The sequence below is a fragment of the Suricata suricatta genome, chromosome 4 (genome assembly GCF_006229205.1).
Source record: "Suricata suricatta isolate VVHF042 chromosome 4, meerkat_22Aug2017_6uvM2_HiC, whole genome shotgun sequence".
Taxonomy (NCBI): Eukaryota; Metazoa; Chordata; class Mammalia; order Carnivora; family Herpestidae; genus Suricata; species Suricata suricatta.
The window spans coordinates 149,933,617-149,954,528 of record NC_043703.1 but is presented as its reverse complement, the minus strand read 5'-3'; the positions used below and the strand labels follow the sequence as shown (position 1 = coordinate 149,954,528).

Below are 20,912 nucleotides of genomic sequence, written 5' to 3'. Positions count from 1 at the left end.
GGCCACCCTCTGTCTCCCCAACTCTCCCCGACCATCTCCAAGGGGAGACAATGAACGAGGAGGAATATGGAGTTTGACAGCGGAAAACCCCCAGTTTGCTGGACCCCAGACTTTAGTCTCTGGGACCCAGCAGTGTGCATGGCCAGAGCAGATGCTCAATAAATACTGGATGAAAGAATGGAAGGATGCATAGATGGATGGATGGAGAGAAGGAGGGTGGAAAAAGATGGACAAATGAATAGATGGATGGACACACAGGTGACAGTACATCTCTTATCCAGACTTATTTCTGCCTACTCCCTCAGGAGGAGCGGAAAGAGAGTGAAGAGAGGTTGGTTTCAGGACTGGTCTGAGACAGGTGGGGGCTTCACTCTTCCCGAGCTGGCAGCCATGTCAGCCGGTGTCCTCACCGGCCCTCAGCCACCCTGTAAGCAGCTCATGTACTCACTCCGAGTGCCCTCAGTGACCCGGCACTGGCTAGACACCTCCCTCGTACAAGATCCTGGGCAGAGCAGTTAGACCTGCCACTGTCCCCAGAAGCTAGCAGCTGAAAAATCAGAGACATATAAACCGATCATGACCACACAGAGCAACAGTTCCAGAACATGCAGAGCACAGAGGAGGGAGCCCACCCAGCTCAGGGGGTTCCCAGAGGAGGTGAGGCCATGTAGACGCAGACTCAGGCAGAGGAAATGAGGCCCCCATCTGCGGAGGGTCTGCCAGGGGCATGACTGGGCATGACCATGAACAGCTTCCCACGGCAGCTTGGTTCATGGTCCATGAAAATGATCAGGGCCTGGCCTGGGGGAACGCCGCAGTGTGACGAGGGAGAGCATCCGAAGGCAAAAGTGCTCCTAGAAAACGTGGACTGTGAGGTGATCGGTGGGCGGAAGGGCATGTCTAGAATGATGCCAGATTTCTGGCCTCAGGGACAGGGTCAGGCACGTCATGAGTGAGGTGAGTCTCCAGGCCCGATTTCTCCCTTTGTTCCCAGACGTGTGGGTGCAGACTCCAGCACGCACTGCCATGGGCCCCCGTCCCTGCTCCGCCTGTGTCCACCCACTGTCTGCGGGATGCACCACCCCACTCTGCCGCGCCCACCCCCAGCCCTGCCCCTGCACCAACACAGTAAAGAATGCCCCTCTTGTCCCGTCACCAGAGGAGGGCTGATATGATTAGTCTCTTGTCTCCAGGGATGGGGCACCTGTGCCCTGAGCAGAGAGATGTGCAACAGACATGCCTGCTCCTGGTGTGCTCTGGTGGGCACAAGGGGTTCATCTGCACTGTGCAGGCTCTGGTGCAGCACAGGCGGCGGGAGGTGGGGGGGCTCCCTGGGTGGGTGCAGCGTGTGGAAGCACGTTCCTGTAGCGTGCAGGTGTGCGCGTGGACAGACATCACCTCTCCTGCTGTGCATGCCCAATGGAAGAAAGATGTCCAGACCGGGCCACGTTCTGCAGGCGGAGGTGGCGCCAACGTGAGATGGAGGCGGCAGACGCCGAGGCTGACAGCCCTGCTCACATGACTCAGGCAGTTCTGGTGACAGTGACAGACGTGTGACAGCAGCCTCCCCTCTGGCCACGCAGGGGCCCGTGCCCATGCTCCCGGATGCACCTGTCCCCCTGGCAGACCACCGATGGGCACCAGCCACCCAGGGCCTGCTTGACTCGAGTTACAGGAGCATCTCCCGGACTCGACAGAAGGCGGCAGATCCTTCTGAAGCCAAGGCTCACAGACAACATGACTTACCTTCAAAGCCAGGGCGATACGTAACCAAATACGGAAACCAATCTCTCCAATCATACAATTTTCCTGCCTTCAAATAAAGCATTTTTCATTGTTTAATTTTAAATTCAGTTTCTTTTGGATTTAGAGTAAATTCTGAGTGCCAGTAAATACACTTTTGCGAAACTTATTCTGGGACAGGGCTATTTGCAGCAGCTCCAGGCCTCGGGGCTTCCACACTGGCCCAGTCATCAGGGCGGTGTGGGTCACCAAAGAGAGGCTGTCACCCCAAGAGCCAGGCCAGCCTCCCCGGGGCGGGAGCTTCAGGGAAGCACTGGATGGGGAATGAAAACAGTCGGGAAATCTGTGCTCCAGGCAGAGAACAGCCCTGTGAAAATGCCAAGGTGAAGGAGGTGAGTCTGAGGGATAGTTAGGGCCACAGCCAAAGGGCCTGGGGAAGATTCTGGCCTTTCTGCTCCCAGGCAGGAGCACTGGAGGTGGGGGCGGGGCGTGCAAGGGAATCATGTTCAGCCTCAGGCCAGTCATTTCACTTTGCTGGGTCTGTTTCCTTGTCTGTTAAATGGGAATGAGGAATGCTCTGGAAGCTGTGCATGGAGCCTGCATGCAGGCTGGCCCAGGGCACAGCAGACGCTCACAGGCACACTTGATGCCGTCTAGGGTCACATCACGTTTCAGCCCAGCAGACTTCATTCTGGGCCCTAAAAAGCAAACAGGGCCTGCCTGGTAAACACCCATCATTTGCTGTAACCCCAGAGTCACCCTCAAGGATCTGTTTCTCAAGAGCTGTAGCCTGACTCTCCAGGCAACTGGGCCCCATTTGAGGGACCAGGACTTCAGTGATACCCCTCCCTTCTGGGCTTGTGCATGAGGACATTCCTTCTTTATGCACTGGGGCCAAACACTGCCCCACACCCACCACAGCACCCACACCACCGGCTGTGACTCTGCCCCCCGCCCCTGAAACCAAGGACCTAGCTCTGGTCACGCCCAAAATGGCCCTGCAAGGCTGAATATACAAACAGGCAGCCAACAGAGCAGATGGAAGATGGAACTTGTCCTATGGCCTGCAGCGACCAGCCCAAGAGACCAAATCACAATTCTGCAGCCATGGCCCCCACAGCTGGGACTTGATCAACTGCCACCACCCTAATAATTCCCCATTTTTCCCTTAATAGGACCAGGCAGAGAGAGCCAAATACACTCTCCAACCAACCGCACAGTGTGCAGGATGCCCCTTTTCCAGTTAGCAGCCTCCCCTGCCAACGGCGCCCAGTCGGGGCACACCTGTGCCTTCTCGTTTCCCACCAAGAACCGCTCCTCCTCCCGGTGTGCCTTTGAGCCTCTGCTAAATGCAGCTCCTGGTGGTGGACCTCTCCCTTGTTATGGCTGGTTCTGAATCAAGGCCCTTGCCTGGTCTCACCTGGGTAGCCCTGGTTTGTTCCCACATCCCCCACGACACCCCAAATGCTGACGTGACCAGTGGGACCTGGCAGTCCCTGCGCCCGAACAGCCCTCTCACCCCCCCCACCCGACACGGAGAGCGTGTGGATGAGGCCGGGAGGCTGGTGCCCCAGCACAGACTGGGTCTCAGTCTGGGGGAAACGGCAAAGTCCTGGGCCAACGGTCAGGAGGCTGGAGCTCCCACTGGGAAGGTGCGTGGCTGTGGGATCTTGGCTCCTCAGTAATACTCACGAATAAACACCGGATTTGCCTTCAAGTCCCTCACAGTTTAAAGGTTCTTTTTTTTTTAAAGGTTTTATTTATTTTGAGAGACAGAGCAAGTAGGGGAGGGGCAGGGAGAAGGAGAGAGAGAGAATCCCAAGCAGGCTCTGCACTGTCAGCATGAAGCCTGAGGTAGGGCTCGAACCCATAAACCATGAGATCATGACCAGAGCTGAAACCAAGAGTCAGATGCTTAAGGGACTGAGCCACCCAGGGGCCCCAAAGGCTCTGTTGTTTTAATGCTCTTACTTGGGGGCCTGTCACAAGGGTTCCAGGCAGCCTGAGGCAGGGGGATGACAGGCATGAACTCTCAAGGTTCCATCGCCAGCGAGTCAAGCAACCATTCAGTTCCATCAAGGACAGCCAGTCAAGCCCCGGGCTGGAGCCTTGGTTGCGGGAGGCATCTGTCTAACCTGCAGCAGGTCTGACAGGCTGTACCAGATGACCCGGCATTGAGGTAAGCACCCTGATGTTTGCATAACACACTAGGAAGTGGAAAGGCTGCCTTTAGTTCTGCAAAGCACACCTGAAATAATGATAACGTTGGATGAAGGACATTTCTTGTATCATTGGGACTTTGTCTTTAATTTATAAAAAAAGAAACTGCCCAGTGCCCTCCAGCTGGTAAGGGGCACCTCTGGGATTTGAACCTGGGACCATCTGCCTTTAATTCTGCTCTGGGGTGTCCACACATCCAGCTTTCCCGGTGGCTTTCACACCATGCTCCAAGGGGCCTGGACCTTCCACAGAGCCACTAAGGGCCACGTGAGAGGTGAGCTGAGGTCGAGAGTGCAGAGATCCAGTCTCTTTCCTGTCCTGTCCCAACCAGGTCAACTCTGCCTCTCTCTGTTTTATGTGTGTCAGGGCTCTGCAGGAGCTTTCTCTTGAATGGAAGTTTTTGCTACTGCAGGGACAAAGGAGAGCACTGTCACATGATGCATTTAGGCCAGACTGCGCACCGATGTGGATGGGGAAATGGACGTGGCACTGTTCTCACTGGGGATGTGGCTGCAATCAATTAGTGGGACAGCTCCAGGGTGCAGCCTGCCGTGGCTGCCACTGGGCTCCTCATTGATTTGGGTCCCGGGCCAGGCGGCGGCTGAGTGCCATCTGCAGAGGTACAGGACGAGGCCCCACTGTGACCAGGAACAATTGTCCTTGGGCAGGTGGCAGGAGGCAGGAGGGAGGAGAGAAAGCCTGGGAGGAGGAAGGGGCAGGGGACCCCTGCGCTCACCCTCCTGGAAGCCTCTGGGGACGGCAGAGCTGTAGCCGGAGGGCCTGCTCCTCCTGCGTCATTTCCCTCCTGTCATATCCAAGGCTTTCATCAACTTTGTTTCTGGAGCTTCTGAACTTTCCTGTGAATCACCTGAAGGGCTCCTTAAAGCCCAGGTCTGAGGGTGCGGACAAGCTCCAGGGCAGCACGAGATGCCCAGCAAGGCTTGCCATCCTGGGCAGGGGCCAAATGTTAAACGACCCCAAGCCCCCGAGTGAGGTAGCCGAGGAGAAGCAGCTTCTAAGGCACGTCACCAGTAGGGCTGGGGCCACCTGCACAGCCCCTCCATGGCCCACGTAGGGGGACATCTCGCTTCCAAATCTCAGTTTTGTGAGATGATGGATAGGTGTCCGCTCACTGTGGTCCCTATTTCGTAATTTGTACGTGCATTACATCATCCCGTTACACACGTTAGGCTCCTACAATGTTATGTGCCAATTAGTTCTCAATGAAGCTGGGGCAAAAATAAGTAAAACCCCGACTGAAGCAAATCTGGGGGTGCCAGGCAGTGTGTTGGCATGTTTTCAAAACCACAGAGTCATCCCAGAGCAGAGACTTTATCCAAATATAGGGAGTAAGATATTTTTTATACTAAAACACATATGACTCTTTTATGAAGATAAGGCAAAATTTGAATAAATAATTGTGACAAAACACATGATTCACTCCAAACAAAATGTCCAGCTTCCCCACTGGAGGCCATGCCCAGGGCCGTGGGGGCTGGCCCCCCTTCCTGTGAGCAGGGAGCGGGAAGTCTGGCCTTAAGCGAAGGCATGTTCATGCAGGAACCAGCCTGTCCCTTGGGGAGCTGAGGGCCCTCGGGGATCTGGGGCTGGAAGGGGGCTTGCTGGGTACTGGGGAAGAGCTGGGAGGCAGTGACTTCTCCGATGAGCAGGGTTTGGAAAAGCAACCACACCTTCCCAACAGAGAGGGATTAAGCCCCTGAAGAATCCTACACAACCAAGTGGCGCAACCGAGGCCCCTGGGGAGAAGCTTCCAGAACCGTGCTCTCGGGCAGTCATCTGGGAGGAAAGCTCTGCGCATGACAAGGTTCCTCACTACCTGTAACAGCAAAAGCCTATGGAAAATACCACAAAGCCCCCAGGCAGGGACCTGGCAAGGCCAAGTACAGCGCATCGACCCAATGGACTAACACAGGGTTAAGAATGTAGAAGCCAATTTGCTGCTCTAGAAAGACCCAGTGCAAAAGCTGAAAACAAAGCAAATTATAGATTAAAAATGTATATCCAAAAGCTATACCTCCATGGCAAAAGGTCTTTTTACTACATTTTCAATTTTTTGGTACTAACCTGTATTATTCAAGTTACAATTAAAAATGTTTTTAAGAGGGGCACCTGGGTGTCTCAGTCGGTTAAGCGTCCGACTTCAGCTCAGGTCATGATCTCATGGTTCATGCATTCGAGCGCTGCATCGGGCTCTGTGCTGACAGCTCGGAGCCTGGAGTCTGCTTAGGATTCTGTGGCTCCCCCTCTCTCTGTTCCTCCCTGACTTACACTCTGTCTCTCTCTCTCTCTGTCTCAAAGATAAATAAAGATTAAAAAAAAATTTTTTTTTAATGTTTTTAACAGAGTGTTTCCAGCGGAAGGCAGAACTCCATCTTTCGCAGACATGCGAAGTCTCGACAATAGAGAGTTAAACACGAAAACGGTGCAGGACACAGAAAGCGACTGTGAGAATCCACAGAAAACCGCACAGCATAAAAGGCATGTGTGCTGTGTATGTAGTGATGAAGGTCACCCAGGGACACGGATGCCCAGAACCCTGTGAGCAGGACAGCGGCAGAGTCGTGACGGGCTGAGTTAAAGCTCTTTCTATCTTTAAGCACTTTCTACTGGTGTAGCAACTCGGTTTTTCTCTAATCAAAACCAGGTTCAAGAGACAAAGAAAACCCCAGCCAGTCCCTGCATGGGGCTTCATGCTGGCGACCTCTCTCCCTTCCGGCAGCCCTGCCGTGGAGCGACAGCGCCCCGCCGGGTCCAAGGCAGGAAGGACTGATGTCTGTCACCTGCAAACATGGCTGCCCCAGAAAGCCAGGCCCAGATGGGCGCTTGGGGGTGGGGGTGTACACATCTGGGACAGCAAGGGGCCGCATCTGCAGAGGAACTGAGGATGGGGTGGGGGGGGTGTACGTGCAAAGCATAATCTCCTGCAAAACCTGAATGTTCCCCACTAACGGGCAGGGCTGGCAGCACTATGCAAGAGTCAACAGACCCACCTGGGTGCCCAGGCGGAGGCCAAGGGGGAAGCCTGAGTTCAAGGTGGGGCTCTGCCACAAACACATGAGGTCAAGTTCCTGCTCAACTGTCCTCAGTTTACCTATCTGTGGATACTCCCAGGGCCCTGCCCACCTCCCGGACTGCAGAATGACTGGAACTGAGGCACTGCATGCAAGGGGAGAGCACTGAATCCCGACTCCACCTTGTGTGGCTGCATGAATTTGGAGGAGCTATTTGTCTCCAAACTTCAGCTCACACACACACACACACGCATGCGCACACACACACACACACACACACACACCCCGAACCTGATGCCACTACCGGCTTCCTAGAGCACCATTTCCCAAACCAGACCCGTACAGGTCCTGACAGCAAGGTGGTGTGTCATGATCTTTAAAAACAATGACAGAAATAGAGAAGTACCTATTCACGAAAATGGAAATCAGTTCTGGGCATTTACCAAGCTCTCAAAAAGTGTTACTATTTACTTTTCCTCATGGGAGCTACAGTGTGGATTACTGTCATACCAGTCATTAAAGGAAAAATTAGCAGAAGGTCTTATTAGGCCTCTGGGATCCCTTTTAGGTGCTAAGCTGCCCCAGGATTCAGGAATGAGCCCCCTCCCCCGAGTGCAGAGCTGGGGACAGTGCTTGGGGGGGTGGAGGAAGGTGGTCCCAGATGGCTGACACATCTCCTGACAATCTGCTCCTGAAATAAGTAGGAAATTCAGGGTGGCCCTTGCCAACCCCAAAGAGCATTTTCCTACCCAAAAAAGGAGCCACTTTGCTAAGCATGACCAAAGGTTGGCCCAGACTGCTGGAGTCCTCAGTTTGGCTTTACATGTGGTTACTCAGAACAGCAGAGAACATGAGTTCAAACAAAGCCTTATCCTTACCAAAACAAAGCCCAAGAAGGACCCGCAGGCTGATAAGGAGTACCGATTACAAACTGCTCCCCAAATAACCTCGCTGCCTCCTCCGCAGGGCCGTGACCCCTCCTCCAGGCCAAGGCGGCCATGGAGGGCCAGAGGGACCTGCTTCCCGGGCACCAAGGTGCTGCCGACTTCCGGCTCTGGTCCCGTGTCTCCCAGAGTGAACCCTTGTCCCCTGTAGGCTGATGTCACGGGGGTCCTGCAGCCACCCCTCCTGTGTGCCCAGCCTCACCTCCCCTCCGGGAGAGGAAAGCTGGTGGATGGCAGGCAGTTTTCTGGACTGTGATTTTCATGTCGTTTAAGCAGAACTTGCCCCTCCCTGATTTCTGGAACAGGACCTGCGAGACGGGCCTCCCTCGCCTGTTGGCTGAATTTCAATCTCTCATCAGGGCAGAGGGAGGGTCGCCAAGGGCCTATGGCTGGCTCCGTGGAGGTGCTGGGGCAGCGGGCTGAACCGTGAGAAGGGCCCTAAAGAGAGCTGCTGGCAGCACCCTATTTTCACTGCAGGAAACTGACAGGGGTAAATGGCCAGGGACACACACTGGTGAGCGGCAGAGCCAGGACTCAAGCCGAAGCAGTCTAGTCTGCACCACAGCCCAGAACCCTGAACTGGATTCGAATCCCAGTACCATTGTTTACCAGCCGTCTGATGCCGTGCACGGCACTCAGCCTCTGCGGGCTTCAGTGTCTTTAATCTGTAAAACAGGATGACAGCATCTGCTTGCAGGCAGGGGGTCAATGAGACACAGTACGTGAAGTGCAAAGAACAAAGCCCAGCGGGTAGTGGGTGCTCAGAAACACCCACCGGTTCCCACCTTGTTTCTTGCAGGTTTGGGCCAAACAGTGGTGCGGGCCCTGGAGTGGCTGAGTCTGTCCTGCTTGCGAGGGTCTCCCGCAACCTCAGCCTGTGCCCATCAGGCAGGCCTTGGGAACAGATGTCTCTCTGGTCTCATCCTGCCTGTGGTCCCCTACCCCTAGCACAGGGTGGTCATACAGTGGAGGCTTGGGAGCAGCTCAGTGACTGGCTAAGGCAGTCAGAGCACCAGGAAAGGAGAAAGAATCAGATGACAGAATCAGGACACCAGGGACCACTAGACCGCAGCTGGCTTACCTATTCTCCGGGCAGCGTACGTGTGTGTGCACCTGTGTGCATGTATGCGCATGTAAAGGGGACACAGCTGACTGGCCAGGGGGCCCCTGGGCTCACTCTGCGTTCTTTGCCACACACAGCTGGCACCTTGAGGGTGCCATGTAATTCACGGGCCTTACAACCGTCTCATGGGAAGACAGGACCAAGGTAAACACCCTGCTTTAATGACAGTGAAACTCGGCCCAGGGAACTCCAATCACTACCACAAGTCACAGGCTGTCAGTGGTGAACTGGGTGGAGACCCCAGGGCCCTCGGGCTACTGAGGTGGACTGTCAGGGGTCAGGGCAGCCAGGACTCAGTGCCGAGCTGGAGATCAGGGGCCCACCCTGGGGCCAGGGAGAAGGAAACGGCTGAGCCTCGCTCTAAGAATAGGCATGTTGAGGGTGAGTAGAGAGGCAGTTCTCCGAGGACACCAGGTACACAGAGTGATGACCCAGGGAGGTTTTCTGACTCTCGGGATGGACGGCGAGGAGAGCCATCACCAGCAGCAAGCCAGAGGAGGGCCCATCTAGGATGGGGAGACCTACCGCATGATGCCCAGAGGGTCCAGAGCCTCTTCCTCTTCCTCCTCAGAGGACTTCCCTGCATCCACGCCCTGCAGTCCTGGGATGGGTAGACCCTCACCCTCTGCTTGGTCCTGCTGCTTGAAGAAGTCGAAAGCCTCCCCGTCGTCCCGGCCCTGGCTGCGTGTCTCCAGGACAGAGGCATCTCTGCTGCTGAGGTCTGTGGCCCCTGCAGATCTGGTGCCTGCAGTAGAAAACGGAAGAGGGCACCTGGAAACGAGGTGCCGCGCCCAAGCTCCTGTGCCAGCACCTGAGCTGGGAGCTTCCTGCAGCACTCTGGGACCAGGGTGGTGGCTCTGGGTGGGCAAGGGGTGGCCTGGGCTCTGAGCACCTGCTGCAGCCTGTTGAGGGGTGACGGGCACCAGCGAAGCCTAGAGCTGAGTGGTTACAGGCGGGAGCTGTGGAACAGGCTGGCATCATAGCAGCAGCTGAGCCTGCATGCACAGGCAAGGGCCGGAAAAGCCAGCCAGTGTGCATTTGCGGGGCACAACAGGCAGCTCTGTGATCCAATGAAGACCTGCTCCAAGGTCTGGGCACTTAGATGATGAGCCCAGTGAGTGCATGGAGAGCTTGCGGAAGATTCGGAACAAAGTGCATTGGTCCCATTACAAACCGGCTGACATCAGCACTTCTCAAAGCATGGTCCGCCGACGGGTGTCCATGATGCGGGAACACGGAAAGGGAGAGAAAGCATCCAGAAACTTCCATAGCAGCTTGACGCTGTCACGACATCCAAGCACGGGATTTTTGTATCTGTCTGTGACAGATTGGGAATACAAAAGCTAGTCCCCACAGATGGGTTGAGAAATGGGTTTAGCCTATTTGTTCCTCTCTATCTAAATAGTCACTGAGTGGTAGATCTCTGAAAGCAGTTCCTTTTGAAAAAATATCCTGAGATAAAAAACTTACAGAATGCCTGGCATGTAGATAGAGTATTAATACAGACACGAAAATAATGTGTTACCGTAGTAAGTAAAACTAAGTGGTATGATATGCTACCTTACATTATGCTTTGTTATTTTATTAGGACTGATGTGAAAATACCATTCAAAATGTCATGAACCTTCAATTTCATGTAACGGACATCATGTAAGAAGCATTTTACAGGTAGGGGCGCCTGGGTGGCTCAGTTGGTTAAACATCTGACTTTGGCTCTGGTCATGATCTCACAGTTTGTGGGTTTGAGTCCTGCGTCAGGCTCTGTGCTAACAGCTTGGAGCCTGGAGCCTGCTTTGGATTCTGTGTTTCCCTCTCTCTCTGGCCCTCCCTTGCTCGTGTGCTCTCTCTCTCTTTCTCTAAAAGAATAAACATTAAGAAAATTTTTTTAAAAAAGCATTTTTCAGGTCTGGATTTATTTAATTATTGTAAAAATCCCATGGGAGAGATTCTATTTGCACCTTCACTTCACAGATGAGGAAACTGAGGCACAGAAAGGGTAGGAAAGTCAGACCACCTTATCCTGCTTCTCCAAAACAGAGGGGGCCAGGAGATCAGGAGTTCACCCCATCTCACAGTCAACACAGCCCGCTGGGAGGCAAACAGGCTGTGCTGTCCCAGCAAACAACCCGGGGCCCAGAGGCCCATGTGGGGGAAATGGAAAAGGCGAGAAGAAACCTGGGCTCTGCAGCCTTACCCAGTCCCAGCCTTCTGTGCATTCCCTGGTTCTGCTTTTATTCCTCACCCCTTATCATTTCTTTTTGGTGTATTTGCTGCTTGTTAATTGTCTTCTGAAAAGCTCCCATCTGTCTTGTGAGGATTACAGACCGTGGTCATTAGGAAGAAGAGTTAAACAGAAGGGTCCAAAGAGGGGAGGAAGTCGGGGGAAGAGTCCAGCCCGTCCAGACGGGACCCCTCCCCACCCAGGGGCCCACGGGCACTGCATCCGCCTTGGACACGCCAGCCCGGACGGCACCCTGTGTGCCGCGTGGGGGTAAAACGTCAGCCATCCTCGCACGGCTCTGGTCTACGTGCTTCACACGCGTCAGCTCGCTGGATTCTCGTGCCGCCTGGCAGCCAGGCATCGCCCATCTGACAGCTAAGGAAACCCAGAAGGGAAGGAGGTGGATGACAACGCTGTACCCAAAACACGTCTGTGGGGGGCAAGCTGAGGGAGGTGTCTCCAGGGACCAGGTCCCCAGGCCTGGCCGCAGGAGGCAAAATGGTGAGTGCGCGTGTGCGCACACGTGTGTGTGTCTGTGTATGTGTGTGTGTATGTGGGGGAAGTTCTGGGGATGCCAGGAGGGGCATGGATGGGGTCAGACTACAGAGAAGATCCCATATGAGCCCCGTCTGGCACCCAGAAAGTCAGTCCTAAAAGACCATGAGCCAGCCTCCCGCTGCCCACCACCCTAGCCAGGCAGGGGGAAGGCCCACCTGCCTCAACAGCCTGGCTGAAGCTTTCTGGCTTTGCACAGAGACCCACACTGGCCCCGCCAGGGGAGCGTGGCCTAGTTCTGGGCCAGGGAACACCTCCGGGCTTCGGGACAGAGCCTCAGGTACCTAAGAACTCTAGCAGCTCTGGGCTGCCCGCCAACTCGGCATCCTTTGAGACACAGCGCAGAATCTCATTGAACAGGACTCTCCTTTCCCGGATGTCAGACTCCCCAACGAAGAGGACCTTCCTGGGGAGCGGGGGAAGGCTGGCCGTGGGGTAACGGCTGCTCAGTTTCTGGTAGAACTCCTCGATCTCACTGTACTTTTTGGAGACCTGGAACGAGAGGAGTGTGTGGTTTCCTGAGTTCTCTCCCCCTCGCCCCGACCAGACAGCCCAGAGGCCGGAGAGGAGAGCCTGTTCCCAGGACGGGTGCCCTAGGGCACCTCTGGCCCTCCCCCACTTATCCTGCCTCAGGCTCCATTCCCAACACCCCCTCATCAGAGCCAGGCTCAAGTATGAAAGTCTGAGTAGCCACAGAGAAGATACGGACATGGTGGATTCCAGGCAATGTCACAGGTCCAGGTACAGACATTTGACACAGGGATCCCGGCCTGGCCCACAGGTGACCGAGGAGCCCGGCTGCCTCCATTCTGGGCCTTGAGCATATTAGTGGGGTGACCTCATGGTTTGGCCAGCTGTTAGGTCATCTTCCAACAACCACATGAGTCATCTTTTCTCAGCACGGACGCTGGATCATTCCCCCACAAGCAAGCAGGAGCCTTCTAGCTGGCACTGTCCCTACAGTGCTCCGGTGGAGAAGAACCGGATACTGCAAGCCTGCTTCTCAGCACTGCTGGCAGCCAGGACCCCACTGCAGGGGCCTGGGGCCTCAAGGAAGCAGGCCGAGAGGTGGCCCCAGGCCACCGGAGTCACCCTGAGACTCAGTTTTTGGCTGAGTTCATGCTGCATGAGGGCCCCCCTTGCCTGGGTGGTCTCTGCCCCCCATGGCTCAAGCCCTGCGCAGGGGAGCAGCCGCAGCACAGCGGGTCGGAGGCATTGCTGCAGTCTGCAACCCAGTGTGGGCGCTCAAAGAGCACCTGCTCTGAGCCACACAGCCACCCACCAACCGCCAGCATCCTCCCTTGTTTTGGACTCTGTGCTCCCCTCCGTATGCTGGGCCTGGCTCCTCAGCGCTTCTGTCGGAGCATTGAGCATAAATCCAGAGATAGTGCCACCTCTGCTCCTGGGTCAGGACCAAACCCGCAGCACAGCACTGGATGCTGGTGTGGCTGAGGGCTCTGGGGGTGTCTGGAGGCGCGGACATGAGACCTGGCGATCCTGGTGCACAGCTGTGTTGGAGCGCGTGGCCCCGGTTAACTCCAGCTATCATCAGAACCCCCAGCCTGTGAGGGTTTCAGCTGCCAGCAGGTGGCTGGGTCACTGGGGGAATTTAGACCTTGAACCCTCTTCTCTTCCCCCACCTCCGCCCTCCCCCGCCCCAACGGGGAGTTCCCTGGCCCAGGCGGCTGCAGCCTACAAGTATCAACACAAGCGGCTGGCTGTGGAGCTGTCCTGAGAACAGCCCTCAAGGAAAGAAGTAAAAGGATCCTTTAGGGGAAGAGATGCAGGCTCCAACCCCTGAGTCCGGAGAACAGTGACTTCAGCCAGGCAGGGAGTCGGCCCAATCTGGGAAGCTGTGACCTTGAGGCTTGAGCGCCCTCTGCTGGCCCAACAGCCCCATGCGGGTCTGTCCCTCGGATCCACCAGCGGTGGGGTTCGGGAAGTTTCGTGTCTCCAGAGCCCTGATAGCTAGGAGGCCTGGAAGTTTCGGGTCTCCAGAGCCCTGATAGCTAGGAGGCCAGGACGTTTTAAGTGAGGGGTGCCCGCCCCCCATCCAGGACCCACATTCATCAGCCTCCAATGCAACGGCTTCTCAAGCAGCTACCCGAACAGCTGAGACAGGAGGCTCAGGGAGAGCCCGTGAGTGCAGAGGATGGGAGGTGCTGTTCATCTGGAGCCCCACGGGCAGGGGCGCTGCCTCCCTGAGCCTCTGGGGGCGGGCGTGTCTGTACCACCAGCACACGTGGGGCCACGGAACTGCAAGTACACCCCTTGCCCCTTTCTGGGGGCTACTTTTACTTTCTGATGAGCAGTTAAATTCATGTTTATATTAAAACATGTATCCTTTTCAGGAGTAGAATGTAAAATGCTCCCCCTTTCTTTTCTTTAAAGCTAAATCATGGAACTTCAGAGATTGGAGGCTTTGGGTTGTGTCCTCAGATTTCATGGGGGGGGGGGATGCATGCTCCTCCGCCCTCACAGGTGGTTCAAAATGTCTAAGAGGCACCTGCGTGAATGGCCATCCACGCATGCACTTACACCCTCCACAGTTCTCGTTGGTCAGAAAAGACCCCTGGTGTGATGCAGGTCCCGGCAGACCTGCCTGGATGGCTCCGCCAGGGCTCCCCGAATGTTGCTTCTGTCAGGCCCAAAGACACTGACCTCAGATATTCCCTTCTGCTCCCAGCTGTGTGCGTGTTCAGCTCCACGGTGGGTCAAGTCAGATGATCAGGAGTTGTGAAACCCCACCACGCAGAGCCAAGCAGAACCAGATCCAGCACCTCACATTAGATCTTGAGTCTCTCCAAACGTCATCGATTTAAATGGGTGCCTGGCTGGCTCAGTCGGTTGAGAGTCTGACTCTTGGTTTCGGCTCAGATCATGATCTCACGGTTCATGAGTTCGAGCTCCCCATTGGGCTCTGCGCTGACAGTGCAGAGCCTGCTTGGGAATCTCTCTCCCTCCCTTTCTTCCTCTTCCCCGTACGCGTGCAATCTCTCTCTCTCTCTCCCTCTCTCAAAATAAATAAACTTTAAAAAAAAAAAAGGTCAATTTAAGTAGCAAATGAAAGACACCATGCCCTTTTAGATGCTTCCCATGTGTTAAATATTCCTTAAAGACCCGTGCCATACATTTTTCCCTTTTAGAAGGTGATGTCTCTTCTAATAGGTCACCAGATCTGGGTAATTCACTCTTTTCCTTTCTGTCCTGGCTGTCTGGAGATTCAGAATGAACCACGTGCAAACCTGTAGCTACTGCTCCTATCTACACCACAGGACTCTGGTATGTACCACAGGACTCTCTTCCCTTAGCTCCTGTGACTCCACGATGCCCCATTCTCTTCCCTTGGCCTCCGAGGTTCCTCCCTCTCCGTGACTGTCCCTGAGCAGCCAGCGTCTGGGGTTTCCTCCTAAGGCCTTCCCTCAGCCTTCCATATCTGCCCACTCTCTGGGCAACCTCATCCACTCCAGGCTTCCCACATCACCTCCAAGCTGATACCTCCCAACCGGCCTCCGAGGCCTGACCAGTGCCTCACTCCAGCCTCACGTGTCCATCAGGCAGCAAACGATACGCATGTTACTTTGGAAACACTGTGTTTTACAACCCTCTCCCTTGCCCTCACACCAACTCCTGCTGGCCTGCCCCCAGCACTCCCCTGGGGCATCACTGGACTCGTACCTGGGCCCCCTGCTTCCTGCCCAGCTCCGTCCAATCCAACCCCACTCCCCACCAGATGGGCCAGTGAGTCACTCCCCTACTTCAAGGTCCTCTTTGGCTGCAAGACAAGTCAGGCTCCCCACACACCCTCCGTGACCTGCACCCCGCTGTCATCACCCTCATCATCTCCCACTTCGTCCAGGATGACACTCAATGGCATGCAGTCCCCCTCCACCCCCAACCAACATCCTGTCTCTAGGCTCCGTGCTTTTGCTTCCGCTGTGCCCTCTGCCTGGGATTCCCTTCCCCTGCTGTACAGCCCTATGGGCTCGGTTCTCACCTCCAGAAATCCTCCAGAACATTTCCCAAGGGTGGTCAGGTGCTGCTTCTCTGCAGCCCTACAGCCCCATGCACTCCTGTCAGGGCCTCTCTCTGTCTCTTTACAAGTCTGTCTCCCCACTGACCGTAAGCATCCGAATCACTCTTGTGCCCTATGGCCCAGCACGCTCGGCACCCTTGGGCCCTGAGCGAGTGCTGGCTAGAGCGGTGCCTTCTCCCTGAAGCTGCTCACACCCTGATGCAGGTGTGTCTGTGCACCTGGCCCCCTGGCCCCGGGGCCCCTCAGGAGCACCTTGGCAGGGCCCCCAGCTCACCAAGAACTGGACGACATCCTCGGGCCTGTGCTTAGCCGACTTGAACGCAGCCAGCCGGGTTACCACCAGGATCTGGTACTCCACGTGGCCTGACATCATCTTGCCCCGCACCTCCTGGTGCTGGGGCACAGTCAGGTCGAGGCCCGTGTGGACATTCTGAACTCGCCTGCCAAAGGGAAAGAAGGCAAAGGAAGCTCAGGTTCAAGTCAGCAGGCTCCTCAAGCGAAATGCAGATGTGACCTTGGGCTGGCCCTGCAGGACTGGGGTACAAGGCTCCTCAGCTGGCTGTCCTCAGTGGTCACTGCTTTAGGCCACCTGCCCCTCACAGGGCCTGGCTTCCCGAGCCCCAGACCTGGGCCCTGCCCTTGGGGTGCTCCCGGACCAGGGGCTGTCCCCAGCAGGAAAACGAGTGGGAGCAGAGGAGAGGGAAAATCACCAATGGGAAGGTGTGTTACCACACTCAGTGCACACACCCCTGAAGGATGGAGGCGAGGCATGTGGGGGCGTCATTCCCACCGAGGAAAGTGCCTGGCTTCCTGCGCCAGTGCAAGAGCGACATACCGCCGGGAACCTGGGCAGAGACGCATCTCTTCCACCTGGGGGGCAGCCCGGCTACTACAGAACCTGTCCGGCAGGGGCAGGACGGAGAGGGCACTGAGTGCAGGGCACAAGGCACCGACAAGGCTGCTGTATGAGGTTGTGAGAGGGTGCCGGGCAAAACACCTCGCAGAATCTGTAAATGCTACACAAACATGCTGAACTGTAAGGAGGGCCAACAAGTCATGAGGCATTTCCTCTGCAGTGATAAAAACGGTAAGGGGTCCTCCTCCCCATATGGGTGTGATGCAGGCGAATCCACATCACCAAACACCTAAGACAGCACCCCTCCTCGCCATGGCTGAGACCTGCTATGTGCTGGGCAGGACTTCCAGAACCGAGCAAAGGGGTGCTCCGAGGAGGAGGGTGCTTCCTGGCTAGCACTCTACCAGCGCAAGGCCCTTTCCCTTCTGGACTAAGGTCCCAATCCATCGAAGACACGCTGTCCCCCAGGACTCCTTCCATGTGGATTCCTCCCACCTCCACGCTGGCACGTGACAGTCACCGTGGGATGCTGTTCGTCACCCACCAGTGAGGACAAATGCGTGTGAAGAGTATACACATGCACTGGCCACACACACCTGCACACACGGCAACATTTTCATGTGACATGAGGCACACGGTAGTGAGTGCATCAATTAGGAAGGCCCAGGTGAGCCCAAACGTACCCCGGCGAGATGGAGAAGCACACCTAACCTGTCAGTACTTTTCCTTTTGTCAGTCATCACCCGAGTGCCCTTGGCCTGACTCTCAGTAGACTGTGCTGCTCCCGACTCTGCACACGGTGTACATGGTGCTCCTGTTACTGGCGCGGGAGCAAAGAGCAGACTAAATGTGTGCCTGGTAGCAGCCGGCACTGCTGCAGGCTCTACGGGTCTTACCTAAGTCACTCCCACTCTGGCAGCTCTACAAAGGGACACAGCCGCTTAGACCCATTTCACAGGAGGAAACAAGGCACCACAAGGGAGTCGGTTGCCTGGGTCTCAGCAGGCCAGAGGTGGAGCCACGGCGCATGCCCAGGCCGTTGCCCCAGAGCCCAGTGGAGGGAGGCAGGAATATGGTCATTCTCCTACACAGCATAAGTGGGAGTGCAGAGGAGAGGGGCCTCTTGGCGGAGGAAAGCAGGTGTGACAGGCCCTTGGCTTCCCAGATACAGGCACCTCCTGGGAGCCCGCCCTGCCGGGCTCACTCTCTCCCTCTGTGGCCCAGGGTCCCAGTGCCTCCCACTGATCCTCGTGTTCCCGTCATGCCTCCTCAGCTGGAAAGTCCTGGTGAGCCTCGGCTTGTGCCCTCAGCTCCCCTGCCCCCTCCTGAATTCTCCAGTTCTGTGCCTCCCGCTGCATGGGAGTGGGATAAAGACACACACAGAGGTGTGCCCCGGTCCTATCTGACCTTCACAGCCACAACCTCCAAGCCACAGCCCGGGCCTGGCATCCCTCCCTTGGTCTAGACCTAGGCTTCTCAAAGTGTGGTTCCTGCCACATCTGCGTCACCTGGAAAATCAGGGCTCTGGATCCGAAGCTCTGGTGGGGGCGGGGGGTACCTGCAATCTTCATGCTGACAACTCCTCCAGGTAACTTCGGCGCCGGGAGCCTGACTCATTCTCTCCCGCCCCCCAGGCCCCAGGCAAACTTTTGCCATAAAGGGCCAGATAGTAAACATTTTAGGCTTTGCAGGACATATGATCTCTGTCACAACTACTCAACTCAGCCATGCGGTGTGACAGCAGCCACACAGCACGTAAACTTTATTACAAAGGCAAGAGGTGGGCATGATTTGGCTCACGGGTACAGTCTGCCCCCCTGTGCCTTAGCCCAAGCTTCTCAAACCGCACGTGCATCCAAGTCGCCTAAGGAAGCGCTCAGTATGCACATCGGGTCTGGGGTGGGACCTGGGAGTCTGCATTTCCAGCCAGCTCCCGGTGATGCTGCAGCTGCTCCGCTGCTCCTGGGACCCGCTGAGAAGACACAGGGTCTAAGCCACTTCTCTCAACAAACCCCCAATAACCCCCAGTTATTAGTTCACCCTAATAACCCCTGCTTCTTAGTTCACTGAGAAGGGCTGCAATCAGAGGAACCCCAAGCTTCCCCTCACAACCGGCCTGCGTCCCATGGGACAAACTGGCTGGGTCCTACCTGAGCCCATCACCTACGCAAGACAGGCTTCAGCAAGTCTTCCTCATCTCCATCCTTTTCCTTCTCCCCTCCCCCTCCCCCTCCTCCCACTCTCTCTCCTGTGAGCACACTGTCCACTTGCTCCTAAGCCCATAGCGCCTTAGAGCCTTACCCAACATTCCCCCAGACCCACTCCAGCCATGCTGACCTCCTCGCTGGTACCCAAGCACCCCTCGGCCCCAGGACATTAGCTCTGCTGTCCTCTCTGCTTGGTAGTCTTGCTCAAGAAAGCATCATGGCTGTCTCCCTCACGGAGCTTCTCGGGATCTGCCCAACTGCCCTTCTATCAGAACAACACTCTGGGACACAACGGCACACCAACAAAACACTCCCTCCTCCCTTTCCCCCACCGTTGTATTTTCCTTGGTACCATTTATCATCCCTGACACATCATCCATTGAGCTCCTGCCCCACTAAAGCTCCATGAGACGGGCTCTATTTGGGAGACTGCTGTACCCTAGAAACTGAACCAGTACTTGGCACAGTGCACAGTCGCTGGTGGATGAATGTGGGTGTGCAGGCTAGCGGTGGGGGGCTGCGCAGGAAAGCTGGGCTGGGGCCCACCCGTGAAGAGCCTGCCTGGGGACTGGTCTGGAGACTTAGGAATTAACCTGCATACAGCCCCTGGGGTTTGCCAGCACCTGCCAGCCAGACGGAGGGCACTGCCCGCCTGGCCGTCATCACAAGCAGGCGGGGCTGTGAGCAAGCCCTGTCCAGGCTGGGGCAGGGAGGGAAGCCAAACACCCCCCCCCCCCGACAGGCACCCAGCACCCAAGTCACGCCCATCAGCGTGTGGCAGAGCAGGGCGGCCCTACTCACAGCTGCTGATCTCAGACCTCCTTTATGCAGAAAATGAAAGACTCAGGGAGAGGTGACTTAAACGCAGTTATCAGGTAAACTTCGTCTGCCTAGGAAGACACACCTGTGACGTCACTGCGTCATGCACAGGACACCGAGCAGGCTCTGGCCTCAGGGTTTACTTACAGAATTACATTTTTCTAGACCTGAAGTCACAGGTAAGTTCGGATTACGGCTGGAAGAAATAACAGCTGCGTTGGGCAATACGTTTATTTATGCAGTAAAGTGGCATCTTAGACCAAAATTTTGTGTAGGGGGAACAAGCCTGGCGTGTAGGGGAGTGACTCTGCGGAAGAGTAAAAGCATGTCCGTCCCAGGCCTTCCAGGATCCGCCCTGCACTGCGTCCTCCCGGTCCTCCCGGTCTGAGTCAGGGTGGGCCCGCACGGGGGCCTCCGAGGCCTTTGCCGTCACTTGCTCTTCTCCCAAGCTACCTCGTGAGCAGCTGCCACCTCCTCTCTCCTCCACCTGCGTAACTCCTACTCTGCCTGCGGGACGGGACGCGGCCTCCTGTACCCGCTCCCGAGAAGTCTGGGTTCAGCCCTTGCGCTGTGTTCCTATGGCAACCTGCACCTACTACCCACACCCGCGCTCGCGTCCCCGCTTCGTCCCGCTTCGCATCGGGCCCCCGCAGCTCGGTGTTCATTCCGTCCTCCTCGCAGGGCCGGGCCTGTTCTAGTTCACCCGCATCCCCGGGGCCGCGCACCGGGCCTGGCACAGCGTGAGCACTGAAAGGATGTATAAACTATATTTTCGGGCGAAAACGAAATGAACACACGTCGGCGGAGAAGGGCAGAGGCGACCCCCTCTGTGCCCGCCTGCGGGACTAGCCAATCCCGGCCTTCCACTGGGTCTTGGGCGAGTTCGCCACCCTTTTAAGGACCTCAGTTTTCCCCATCTGTAAAACGGGGGTGCTCAATGCGCCCACCGCTCCGGCAGGACGGTGGAGCGGTTGACCCCAGGGAAACCGCAGGGGCGCAGAGAAGGCCGGGCCGCGGGCCAACTGGGTCGGTCGCCTCCGCCTGCTCCGCCGACTGGGGCGCATCGGGCTCGTTCGCGCGCACCCGGTGTCCACGCTGCGGCGTGGGTACGGGGGTCTGGCTCACCTGGAGGTGACGAGCACCGCCGGGGACTGCA

At 56.4% G+C, this 20,912-nt stretch overlaps 1 protein-coding gene across 1 annotated transcript in view; it reads right to left on the bottom strand.

Moving 5' to 3' along the window:
- The window catches only part of HS1BP3 (HCLS1 binding protein 3), a 45,903-nt gene that overhangs the window by 9,863 nt on the left and 15,128 nt on the right, over nt 1-20,912 (bottom strand). Inside the window, exons 3-6 of the mRNA XM_029938568.1 lie at nt 20,882-20,907; nt 16,149-16,314; nt 12,123-12,330; nt 9,588-9,807 (exon numbers count right to left, since the gene is read on the bottom strand). Of these exons, the coding sequence (XP_029794428.1) occupies nt 9,588-9,807; nt 12,123-12,330; nt 16,149-16,314; nt 20,882-20,907 (620 nt within the window). The remainder of the gene's footprint in view (nt 1-9,587; nt 9,808-12,122; nt 12,331-16,148; nt 16,315-20,881; nt 20,908-20,912) is intronic.